General features: G+C 38.4%; 1 protein-coding gene across 1 annotated transcript; it reads right to left on the bottom strand.

Moving 5' to 3' along the window:
• Nucleotides 1–7019: 7019 nt before the first annotated feature.
• On the bottom strand, nucleotides 7020–7976 carry LOC101084226 (olfactory receptor 1038-like). Its single transcript, XM_003993346.2, has one exon. The coding sequence runs from the start codon at nucleotides 7974–7976 to the stop codon at nucleotides 7020–7022; it is 957 nt and encodes a 318-aa protein (XP_003993395.2).
• Between the last annotated feature and the right edge of the window lie 4742 nt (nucleotides 7977–12718).

Below are 12718 nucleotides of genomic sequence, written 5' to 3'. Positions count from 1 at the left end.
AACTGGCAAAAAATATTTGTTGTGGTATGTTGCTACCTGTTATAAATGTCCAGGCATAAAAGTCCCAATGCAACAAGGATTTTCTAAAGGTGACTCTTATATACAAGAAAAGGTCCAATCTAACATGGTGATGTTTTACTCCATGAATGGACTCTAACTGCTAAACCTGCTTTATTTTGTGTTTACAACCATCTGACAAAGTGACATATTGGTGTAATTCATTCACAGTGTATATAAAATTGGGATAAGTGTAGTCATTCGAGGAACTTGTAAATAAGTTGATAAGTTAATTATAAGTTAATTTGTATGTGCCTTTATTAGAGTCAAACGATTTCCTAGGGTTTTTTCTCCATACACATGCTTCTCTACCTACGTTTCATATGAAATTTATAATTTCATAAGAAAAAGAGTAAGAATTCATGTCTTTTTCATGACCTTCAGGATGTTAGTGGTCCCTGATTTACCAAAAAAAAAAAAAAAGTGTTCTACAATGTTTATGGATACATGGGCTTTTTTTTTTTTTTTTGAGACAGAGAGAGACAGAGCATGAACAGGGGAGGGTCAGAGAGAGAGGGAGACACAGAATCTGAAAAAGGCTCCAGGCTCTGAGCTGTCAGCACAGAGCCCGACATGGGGCTCAAACTCATGGACCACGAGCTCATGACCTGAGCTGAAGTCGGCCGCTTAACCGACTGAGCCACCCAGGCACCCCATACATGGACTTTTGCAAATGGAGTTGCATTCACGATCTTCAACCCGTGTCTCAGTACAATCATAAGGTCTGTCCTCAGGTATGGGTTGTTTGATAGCTAACAATGTTCCTGCTTCCATAAGCTGTTTCAATTACTCTAACTCTACTCCTTAGTTTGGGATCTGATATAAATATCCTGATATGAAAAGGGGGAATACTTATAACAAAGGAGTTTTGTGTCCCTAATCATAATGGAAAAAAGAGACAGTGTGAATATTCTGACATATACAATCTGACTTTTGGCCTCCAGACTTTGTCCTATTAAATCTTTGGTTGCTATGATTTGGAATTATTGTTGGATCCTAGTTTCTTGCCACTAATATTACACTCTTTGGCTCTGTATTTAGCAGCTTAAGTCAAGGTTTCAGTGCCTAGATGGATCAGTCATACCAAAGCACTGTTTAACCAAATGCTATTGCACGAAGCGTGCATTCAAACTTGATCAATAGCATTCAAAATGGTACCCCATTGGACCTGGTTAAACATCCTCAAAAGCTCACTATTCAATTTATCTTGATTGATGCACCTATATAGCCTACTTAGTCTATATTCCATTCTGGCTGCAGGTAGAATAGATTCTGTCTACCTTTGACAACTTTGCTGATTTACCAGCGTAGAGGAAAATGGGAAATATAAACGATTCCTGGTGAGTGAGATTCTTCTTGTGTAAGTGCTAATCCAATTAAAAGGTGTGCACAATTGAACGTGCACAGGTGGACTCGCAGAATGAGCAATAACGTATAGCTGTGGTAATACCACCACCAACATGGACTAATTCAAGCACAGAAGAGAGTATTATTACTTGGGCTAACTTACTAATCAACCATGGGCCACTGTCCTTCAGAATGGATTGGAGGAAAGGGAGATGGCAGGGGTCGTGGAGTTCTCTTTGGTAACATTAGATTCTGAACAGGAGGAAAGAGTTCCATTGGTTGGCACCAGAAACCATGTCAATAAAGGGTTTTTGTTTCTTTGTTTTTGGCTTTATATTTTAGACCACCCGGTTTTGCTTCTAAAAGGAATTTGTGTCAAGTATAAAAATGAGGGCTGCTCAAGGAACAACTTTCACAGATGTTGACAATATTCTAAGACCATATTTTCTGTGATCTTTATGACAGACATATCCCTACTGTTTTATTCTGTGTTGTAGGAATAAAACTCTTGGCATCTAGAAAATTCTTGACCACAGTTTCCATCTTTCCTTATTAGCCAGGTATGCCACCGTGTTATCAATTTTACCAATGAGCCGTCAGTAGAAATTTATGTGCAAAACCTAAGGGTCATCTTTTCAAGGTCAAAGCCACCAGACCTGAATTTTTTCCTCTCCCTTCGCACTCAAAAACGTTGCCACTGAAATGGTTGCTCCACAGCCAGACATAGAAGCCCTATATTCAGGGAATAATTGCCTTACTCAAACCCCTGATTCACACAATTGCCAGAGAAAAGACTAAAATCCTCTTGTTATTTTGAGGGTTCACTAGTTATACGACTTAGTCAGTATCCTAAGCCTCTCTCCAAGTGTTCCAAAAATACTTTCCAGAAACATGATCTTTAGTGTCTCATCTCTGCCTATTACTACTTCCTAGGGAAATTTTTCCTTTGAAGATAGTTGAGTCTCCTAAGATTCTTGCATATTCTGGTATTGGGTGAAGCGCATCTGGTCCTCTATCCTAACCAGAAAAAAGCAAAAACTTAACCCCGCTGTCTTAGATATTAGGTTGTATCCTCTTCCCCTCACTGCTTGATGAGTCCTTGGACTTGTCACGGCCTCCAATGGTCACATTAGTTGATTATAAATCCATTTTGTTCCAACTTCTAGGCCACTTTTCTCCCCTGGCATTTTCATATACAAGTTTCTTTCTTGGGCCCAGGAATTCTCAGCTGTTTCATCTGCTCTGTGTTTGTAGATATAGACTGAGTGATCTTCCATCAGTCATTTTAGCCAACACATACTGTTACTTACTGTGGATTGAATTGTGTTCCCCCAAAATATATGTTGCTGTCCTAATCCTAGGTACCTCAGAATAACATTTGCAGATAGGGTCACTGCATATATAATTAGCTAAGATACAGTCACCTTGGAGTAGGGTGGACCCTTAATCCGGTATGACTGGTATCCTTATAAGAAGGAAATACGGACACAGGCATAGACAGAAGATGGCCATATGAAGAGAGGCAGAGATTGGAGTGATGCAGCCACAAGTCAAGAAACACTGGGTCTACTAGAAGAAGCAAGAGGCAAGAACAGATCCTCCCTCAGAACTTCCTGGGAGCAAGGCCCTGCCGATTCCTTGATTTCAGACTTTAGACTCCAGAACGGTAAGAAATAAATTTTTATTGTTTTAAGCCACGTAGGTTGTGGTACTTTGTTACGGCGGACTGAAAAAACTCTATGTTTTGTTGCTGCCGTGTTGGAACTCTGGTTTTTCTATGAGGCTTTTTTTAGTCTCCCAGGCTCTACCCTGGGAAGGTAAGCTATCATACTTTCTGCTCTGGGAGCGCTTCAAACTCACTGAACTTAGCCTCAGTAGCTGTGTGTTTTTGTAGCAACCTCACCCGAATCTGGTATGCTACCCAGAGGATGGGGCAGCTTCTTTGCAATGATTCACTCACCTTTAAATTCTCCTCATATTGCCAGTCTCAGGTTGAGCTCTTACTGCTTGTGGAAAAAAAAAAAAAAAGACTCTTTAGTTGTTACAAGTTCTCTCCCACTCTCCAGTTCACTGTACAAGATTTTAGCTATTTAATATTATAACAACCAAAACGAAACCAACAACAAAGATATCTCCCTCCGTTGAGTTCTTGCCCTTGACAATTGAGAGTCATAATTCCCAAGATTAATTTCTCGGCTGTCGCATCCTCCCTCCAAAAGTTTAAGAGTTTGAAAGTCATAATTCTAATTTATTGCTTTCTCTCCAGAATCTGTACCATTTACAGTCACTTAGAACACATTATGGCCATTTTAATAATGGTGTTGGGTTGTATGAGGCAAATATAAAAATAATTTTAAAAACATGTACCTTAATATGACAGTATTGATATTTTCACATAAATCTCAAGTCTAAACTTAACTATGAAATCTGTACTAAGATAACTTGGGATAACTTAAGTTAATCTTGTTATCACCAATTTCTTTTTTTTTTAAGTTGTTCAAATAAGACAAAATCCAGTAAATCTGTAGTTATACCATTCTTTAATTTTAGTCATCTAATATCCAAACAGCACTGGAAAGAACTCGGGTATCCAGTACGCTTCCCACATTGTTCAATGAACAATGCCTTAGGACATCTGCCTTAGGACAAAACCAGCTCTGAGTTTCTGAGTTTCATAAGCACCGTGAAGTCAGAACTTAAAAATGTTAAAGCAACTTTTCATCTTAAGGTTCTGAGAAGCCCGTTTGATAGAAGTCAGAGATATTATCTAATGTCACTTAGTTACAAATGGTAAAACAGGTTTGAAGCCCATAATATTCCAGGAAGTAACTATTGTTTTACTAAGATTCTATAGCTTGAAGGCTGACAGATTTTGATTTCTGGTCATGCCTTGGTTTGAATCGCAAGGCTCTTGAGATGAAAACAGAGATGACAGAGAATAAAAAGGGGAATCAGCTCATGGAAGGTAAGCACTTATATGTTACCTTGGCTTTATTTTGTTCATTTGATAACGAACTTCATTTTGTTTGTTGTTTGTTCACTTTATTCACCGTTAATTGTTCCTAACTTCATTATTGAATGAACAAAATATATTGCCTGGGCCATTAGATCCATTCTAACACATGCTACAGTACATAGGTCAGAAAGGTACAGTCTTATAATTCAGCAGACTGATTTATTTAGAATAAATGGGGGAGGTCATTGAGAGGACACGACTGCCAGTTGATCATTGAGCTGGACCTGGGCAATGGGAGGCTCCTCACTCCTTCTCCTGTCCTTGGAATGTTCTCCCACAGTAGGAATCATTTTCAACAATACAGACTGGAAAGAGCAAGTTGTTGTTGAAGACCATCTCAACATATACATGACTGAAACCCATTAAGGCCTCCACATAAACTTTTAAGATTCTGGCAGGTGACAGTGGACATTTACTTGTCTTATGGCCACCCAAGACAAGCCTCACATGTAAGTTTCTTTGTATAAAACTGACACTTACCAATCTGAGGTGCTCTGCCTCTTTCTTTGGTCTCTTTTTGCCCTTGTGTAATGGGGCCAGTTCCAGGTTTCACCAAGGAAACTCCCAAGGTTAGGAATTAACATTTATAAAAAAAAATTGTTTCAGTTTAAAGCCACAGAAACCACCCAAAGTATCTTAATAAAAATAAATAACAAGGAAGTGTGTTTTGTTTTTAAGTAAAATCACCATGGTATTTTATGAAACTCAAGAGCAGAGAATGTAACCAGGTTTCACAAAAAACAAGTACTTGGGCCTTGAAAGATAAGAACAAAGATTTGTCTTGTTTGGATTTCTTATTTTTCTTTCTCTACAGACCAGTTTTCTGTTTCTCAGTGCATGGGGAAGTCACACTGGCAACCCCAGCTCCAGAATTCACTTAACCTAAGATTAAGTGATCAGTTGACTCTCACTGGAATTACAGAATTATGTCAAAGTCCCTTGAAAGACATCTGATTGGCTTATTCTCAGTCATGTGATCACTCCCAGGTACTGTGCTTATGGGGTAGGTCTACTAGTGCAACGACCGTTGTCACATTCCACCTCTGTGAAGGAGATTTTCAGAGGGGACAGGGCTTTTGTAGGTAGGAAAGCAGTCTATACTGCGCTTCTTTTGTTTATTCATTCATTCATTCACTCCACTCCCCCCCCACCCCCTGCCGCCACCACCATTCAGAGTAGTTATGGGGGTTGTATCGGACGAGAGCGATACATTGTAGAAGATAAATTCATCCCACCAAATCCTGGGTATCGAGCATGCCAGAATGAAAGCCTAAACTATATGTCTGAGCCAGACCCAAACATGTCATAACATACTGGCAGACGAGCAAAGTGGAAGGGATTTTTGTATTGGAGTCTGGTGGGCTTCACCAAAAACAATCAGGACTGATCATTTGTCCTTTATTTCTTTTTAACAGGCTTAGAATACTTGTTTTCCCTACTGGGACCTTCTTATCCTACATGTGCCCTTATTTTCCAAGGAGAACATGAATACAATGCTCCCACACTCAACAGACCTCTCAAGGCACTTATGGCTAGTTGCTCATGCTGCTGGAATTTTGCCTTGGTTGCCCATTAATGGACTTAATCACCTTTTTTTTCTGATCCTTTGACTCCCTCTGAGCCGAACTCATATCAAAAGTAAACATTTGTTTTTGTAGTTATTTGATTGACGTTTGTCTTCTGTACCAGACTGTTCAGCCCTATCAGGCAGGGAATGTGTTTGTTTTAGCTCACAATATGAAGCAGACAGTAGACATTATACATTTGAATTTTTGAGTGAAAAAAAAAACACAAATCTATGACATTACAGTTGACAGTTTAAGTGGTTTTGGATTATTTTGCTTTATACATAATTAACCCAACATAGAGCTATATTCTTGAAATGTGACAACAACCATAATTATCATGTTGTTTTAAGCTACCCCTGCCTGTCCCCCAGCACTTTGTAAAGTCCCCATATCCCCACAACTTCAGAGAAACTTTGGAAAGTACAGCTTTGCTTAGGGAATTTTGGGATAGATCTACATTTTTGCTTTGATAGGGTTACCAAGGGGAGTATAGCTTTCTAAAGGGTACTCTTGATCCACAGATTTACATAGCCAAAAATGGCATCTTTTCAAAGGGCAAGATAATTGGGTCATACCAGAGAATGGCCAGTAGTGAACCAGTGGTAGTCAGAGGCAGAGTGAGGAGTGATGGTTAGCAGACCAGATACAGTTGGGGACAGGCTTTTGCACAAAATGACATGGGGATGGACAAAAAATTTACTTCACCCCCTTCCTTGCCCCTTTCTCGGTCCTCCACCAGCATACAAAGCAGAAACACTTTTGAAAGAAACTGTTGATTCTTACTATCAGTGGAACAGGAAGGGCTCTCAGTGTCCTACACCTAAACAGTTGGAATTTACTAGAAGTCTAAATCCTACTCCTTTAAATATTTCAACTTAGTGAAGACGGTATTAAAAACGGAATTCATGTACAAAATAATTTCACTCCCATAAAGGATGATAAAACTGAACTTACTCCATCAAAAGACTGAAAAGATTATAAAAACAATATATCTACATGTGGCAGTACCCCAAGTCAGACACTGCCCCGACTCATTTTTTAAAGTTTGTTAGAAGCAGGATATAACATTTGTCAATTGATTTCCTCAAGGCATTTTTCACCTCTTTGTTCCTCAAGCTATAGATCATTGGGTTCAGCATAGGAATTACAATTGTGTAGAACACAGAGGCCATTTTGTCTGTGTCAAGGGAATGGTTTGATTTGGGCTGCAGATACATGAAGATCAGAGTCCCATAGAATATAGTCACAGCAGTCAGATGAGACGCGCAGGTTGAGAAAGCTCTGAACCTTCCTTCTGTAGATTGGATTTTCAAGATGGCAGCCACGAAGTATAAGTAAGAAATAAGAACAGTGCTCAAAGAGCTGATCATGTTGAAACCCGCAAAGATGAAAATCAAGATTTCTTTGAGACTGGTGTCTGAGCAGGCGAGGGCCATCAAAGGGACATCATCGCAATAAAAGTGATTGATGATATTTGGGCCACAATAAATCAGTTGGAAAGTAACGGCTGTGTGGAGCAAAGCAACAGAAAAGCTGTATAAGTAGGGGCCTGTTACTAGTTGCATACACACTTTTGGGGACATGCTCACCATGTAGAGAAGAGGATTGCAGATGGCCACATAGCGGTCATAAGCCATCACTGCAAGAAGGAGCATCTCTGAAATCAAGAAGTTCAGGAAAAAGCCCAACTGTGTTGCACATGCATAGAAAGATAGAGACTTGTGCTTGGTCAGGAGGGTCTGCAGGAACTTGGGGGCTATTGATGAAGAGTAACAGAGGTCTACAAAGGCCAGATTGCTGAGAAAAAAGTACATGGGTGTGTGAAGTCGAGAATCCAATCGTATTAATGAAATCATCCCAAGGTTCCCTACCAAAGTTAGAGTATATACTACTGAAATGAGAAAAAAGAGAGTGATTTCAATCTCTCTATGGACAGAAAAGCCCAAAAGAATGAATTCTGTCACCCTGGTGTTATTCCTTCCAACCATTTATTCCAGTCTCTTGGCTGCTGAAAAAAGACAAAATAGAGTCAGAGACAAGTTATTAGGTCAAGGAATTGTCACCAGATGCCAACTCTTATGTTTTAGCTTCAGAAATTACAGTTCATTGAGGTGGAATATGAGAACAAGTAAACACATCCCATTTCAAACTCTCCTTTCTAGCTATCATAATTTTATGAAGCCAAAGAATGAAGGCCAATAAAAAAAATCAATTGATGGCTATGTAGTAAAAATAACAAAGAAAAAATTATATGTATGTATGTATGTATGTATGTAGGTAGGTAGGGATGTATTTAATATGGTGAGAATTTTTTATCTTTCATTTTCCTCCCAAAATTAAAGTTAGCATTCACAGTCTCAGAGGTGGAAAGAGGCATATAACTCCCAATAGCCACACCACATAGGTTATGATAACCATAGATGAGTCACATACAAAGAAATAAGATTAATTCTTTAATTCTAATGGGCCTTCAATTTTTGTTCTCATAAAATTATGAGAGCTAGAAAGGAGATTTGAAATGGGATGTGTTTATTTCTTCTCATATTTCACCTCAATGAACTGTACATTCTGAAGCTAAACACACAAAAGTGTGGGAAATAGAATAATCTCCTTTCCTCCCCAAACACATTAACCCAAGAGAAGCTTTTTTTTTTTTAACAGTTTTGTATGAGTGGTCAGAAAAATAGCCTTTCAAATTTTATCTTCTTCATTTATTAATTCAACTTAATACTGTTAATGATACCTAATACATTCTCCAAATTAAATGTATATGTATGCATACACGCATATATATACACACAAATACATATATGCATTCATACAGACATATATGTAATGTGTACAGATGTAGATAAACACATATATACGTATGCCTACAAACACACACAACACATACATGCCTGCATACATAAAATCTGACATGAAAACAGTTTTCTGTCTCATCCATTTACTTTCTCCTCCATAGAAGCAAAACTCACCTTGTGAGAGGTGTTTTTGGATAGAATTTTTGAATTGGCTTGCCTTTCTGAGCTGGCGTCTTACCACAGCTGTTAGTGCTAGAGTTCCCTGTTCTAGATGTGGAACAAAAGGAAAAGTGGAAAGGGCACCTGGGTGGCTCAGTCGATTAGTGTCCAACTCTTGATTTTGGCTCAGGACATGATCTCATGGCTCATGAGATTGAGCCCGCATTGCGGGGCCTGCTTGGGATTCTCTCTCTCCCTTTCTCCTTGCACATCCCCTCCCTCTCCATAAACAAACAAGCAAACAAACAAACAAATTTTAAAAAAAGGAAAAGAGAAAGTACAGATGTGGACAGATATGGTCAGCATTCCCCACTTGGAGACATGGGATGCCTTTGATGTTTGAGAGGTGTAAGTTTTGGTATTGGGTTACTTTTCTTTGCACACACATACTGGAATCAGGCTGATTTTCTTTCCTTGTACATCCATTAAAAAAAAAGGGGGGGCCTTCAAAACCCACGCTTCCATCAATTTCAAATTTTGAAAAGGTCCACTCCCGTTTTTATGTATTACCTTCACTTATGAATTTCTTTTTGATACACATTTTTTTTTTCTCCTAAGAGAAAGGCAACTCTCACTCACAAATGCTTGTCTTCTACAGGCACTGGCTTCTGACATTTTATCAGCAGATAAAACATGTTTTCTTTTAAAGGAAGCCTGAGTCTCAGGGAGCTATTGAGGGGAATAAGTAAATAAATAAATTTATTTTGGGAGTGGTAGGAGGGTTATTTCACTCATTCTTGTGTATAAATGCCAGCTTCATCCAGTTGGAGCAGAAGTAGATAGGGTCATCCACTTTCTTTTTAGTGGGGAAAACTGGATGACTTGGGGAAGGAAGTCTGTGCAAATGACCAACTGTACCTATTTAACCTACCTAGTTGTAGAAAAAAATCTTCCCCTGAAGGTTTTCGCAGAAGCCTCCTTTCAATGATGCTCAGATAGGAAGGGTATGTGAATGTGTGATATAGGCCTTTAGACAACAGTCTTTATTCCCTAGAGAGTTAATTCCCAGTTTTCCCCAGACATGACTGCCCTAGGGTCACTGACCCTCCAGGGGACAACTACGATTAGAAAGTTCTAATTAGAAAAAGATTAGTCCATAAAAACAAAGTTAGCATTAGTTGATATTCAAACTAGAATGATCTCACCATGAAATCACTAGTCTTTGGTTACCTATGTCCAATCTAATTTGTATAAACAAAACAAAGAAAATCAAAACCAAATGGCAAGCAGTTGAAAGCTCACCACCATTTCCGAAATGTTTTCATCATTTATTTATAATTGTCCTTTCCTGTCCGTGTGACCTTAGAGGGATTCTGATTTAATCATTTGTCTTATCTAACTGAATGTGTTTTACACCCAGATGTTTTAAGTGTTTAAGCAAACAATTCTGTTTATTTTTTCTTTGCTGAGCATAGGCATTGAAATAATAACAAACCCTCTTTATTTATATTTTGGGGAGTTGACATTTAATTTTTTAAGGTCATGTAGCATTAATTAGTTGATGACCTGAGGCAAGAACTTGAGCTAATAGGTTGTCCAAATAGCTAATTGCCCTGATGTTATTTAATTGAATAATCCATGTCTTTCTTATTAATTTACAATTTGAAAATATCATTTTATTTACTAAAACAATGAAATAAAATCAACCAGCTTCTGATTATAGTAAAGACCTTAGAGTTTTAGAAACCTATCAAAAATATTTCATATATACTTTCTTTGAAAAAAAAAAGAAAAAAGAAAATCTTTTGCATAATATAAAGTACATGCGTATATATGCTGATTGTGAAATTTTATATGTAGGAAGATATACATACAAATACAAAAAAAAAACACATGTCGGGTGTCTGGGTGGCTCAGTTGGTTAAGGGGCTGACTTTGGCTCAGGTCATGATCTAATGGTTCGTGGGTTCAAGCTCCGCATGGGGTTCTGCACCAACAGCTCAGAGCCTGGAGACTGCTTCGGATTCTGTCTCCCTCTCTCTCTGCTCCTCCCCCACTCATGCTCGCTCTCTCTCTCTCTTTCTCTCTCAAAAATAAATAAGCATTAAAAATGTTTTTTAGTAAAAGAAAATGTCACATATAAATATATATCATCTACCAGAGGTAACTGTTCTTCAAGTTTAGGGAGACTTTTGCTTTACTTTTTTCTTTATATTTTTATGTATTTTACTAAATTGGACTCATAGAGTGCATGACAATTTACTACATATAATTACCATTTTTTACCAGCAGTGCATCAGGATTTTACATACTTTCAAATTTCTTCCCAAAGCATGTTTTCTGCTATACATATATAACACTTCCTATTTATACAGTTTATGATTTTTAATTAGTAAAATAATAATTCTTTTATTCAAAATTTGTTTAGAAAGATCCAGTATTTTAGGGTAGAATGATAAAAAATAGAAATGCTGAATAACAGGATATGTCTAGTTTACAACTTTTTGCTTATTGCTGTTTTTTTTTTTCTTTTTCCTGGCAGTGTTCCTTAGAAAGCGGTTTGTGTTTACACATTGCCTGCAATTTATATCCTCCCACTTCTCTCCAAATCATTCCAGTAGACTTTAACCCCGTTATTCTTTCCAAAATCCCCTTAACAAGAGTATATTATGTAGTTAACAACTTTTATCAACAATATTTGCCAAATTGATGATTCCTGGATTAGCTTTCTTCACTTGGTTTCCCATATCCTCTGATATTCCTCCTGGATGTTCTTTCTCTGGCTGGCTGGTTCCTCCTTGTCACCTTCACCTCTCTGTGTTGGCAAGTCACAAGTTCAGTTCTTTGCCATTTTGTCTGTTTATATCTATACATTTTCCTTTACTTGCCAATTTCACTCAGCCTTATTCCATCTAAGAGTGTCCGTATGTCAGTGACTCCCAGTGTGAGTCTTCACCCCAGTACACTCCTCTGATTTCTAGATTCAAACATTCAGCAGCCTACTTGACATCTTTACTTGGATGTGTACAAGCATCTTGGGTTTATTGTCCAAAACTGAGTTCCACCACAAGACTTCTCCTCTATAGCTCTTCTTATTTCAACTCTCTCTCTCTCTCTCTCAATCTCTCTCTCTCTCTCTCTCTCGCTGCTCCAGGCAAAAATCCTTGGAGTGACCCTTGACTCCTCTTGCTCCTATCCTACTCCAATCTGATAGGAATTCTGGTTGCTGTTACATTCACTGTATCCAGCATCTTTTTACCAACCACTGTGTTACTCTGCCCTTCCATCATCTCATCCATCTCCCTTTCCCTCTACAGTTGTATTTCAACACAGTAATTATTCTAAATAGTATCCCAAGCGCTTTCACTCCCTGGCACATAATCCCGCAATGGTTGCCCATTTCACCTGGAGTAAAACCCAAAATTCTTACACGGGTGTGCAAGACTAGGAATGATCTGGCCGTTGTTGGCTTTCTGAACCTCAGCTATGTTAATCCCTATATCCCCTTTCCATCTTTCTGTCCACACTGGCTTGGAATACCCCAGGTCACACCAGCCTTAGGAATTTGTTTTTATTCCAGTATTACAGTGCTTTTAGATGCCTTACTCCTCCACTCCTTCACAGCGGTAAAGTGTGAGAACACTGGAACCAGATTATCTGGGTCTTAAACTCTTCAATCTGTCATTATAGTACTTGGTCATGTAACATTCTGGGTCTTGTTTTCATCATCTTCAAAACAAAAACAGTGGGATGCCTGGGTAATTCAG

The sequence above is a fragment of the Felis catus genome, chromosome D1 (genome assembly GCF_018350175.1).
Source record: "Felis catus isolate Fca126 chromosome D1, F.catus_Fca126_mat1.0, whole genome shotgun sequence".
NCBI classification, from domain to species: domain Eukaryota; kingdom Metazoa; phylum Chordata; class Mammalia; order Carnivora; family Felidae; genus Felis; species Felis catus.
Note: the sequence above shows the minus strand (reverse complement) of the source record. Positions and strands in the feature narration are given on the sequence as shown.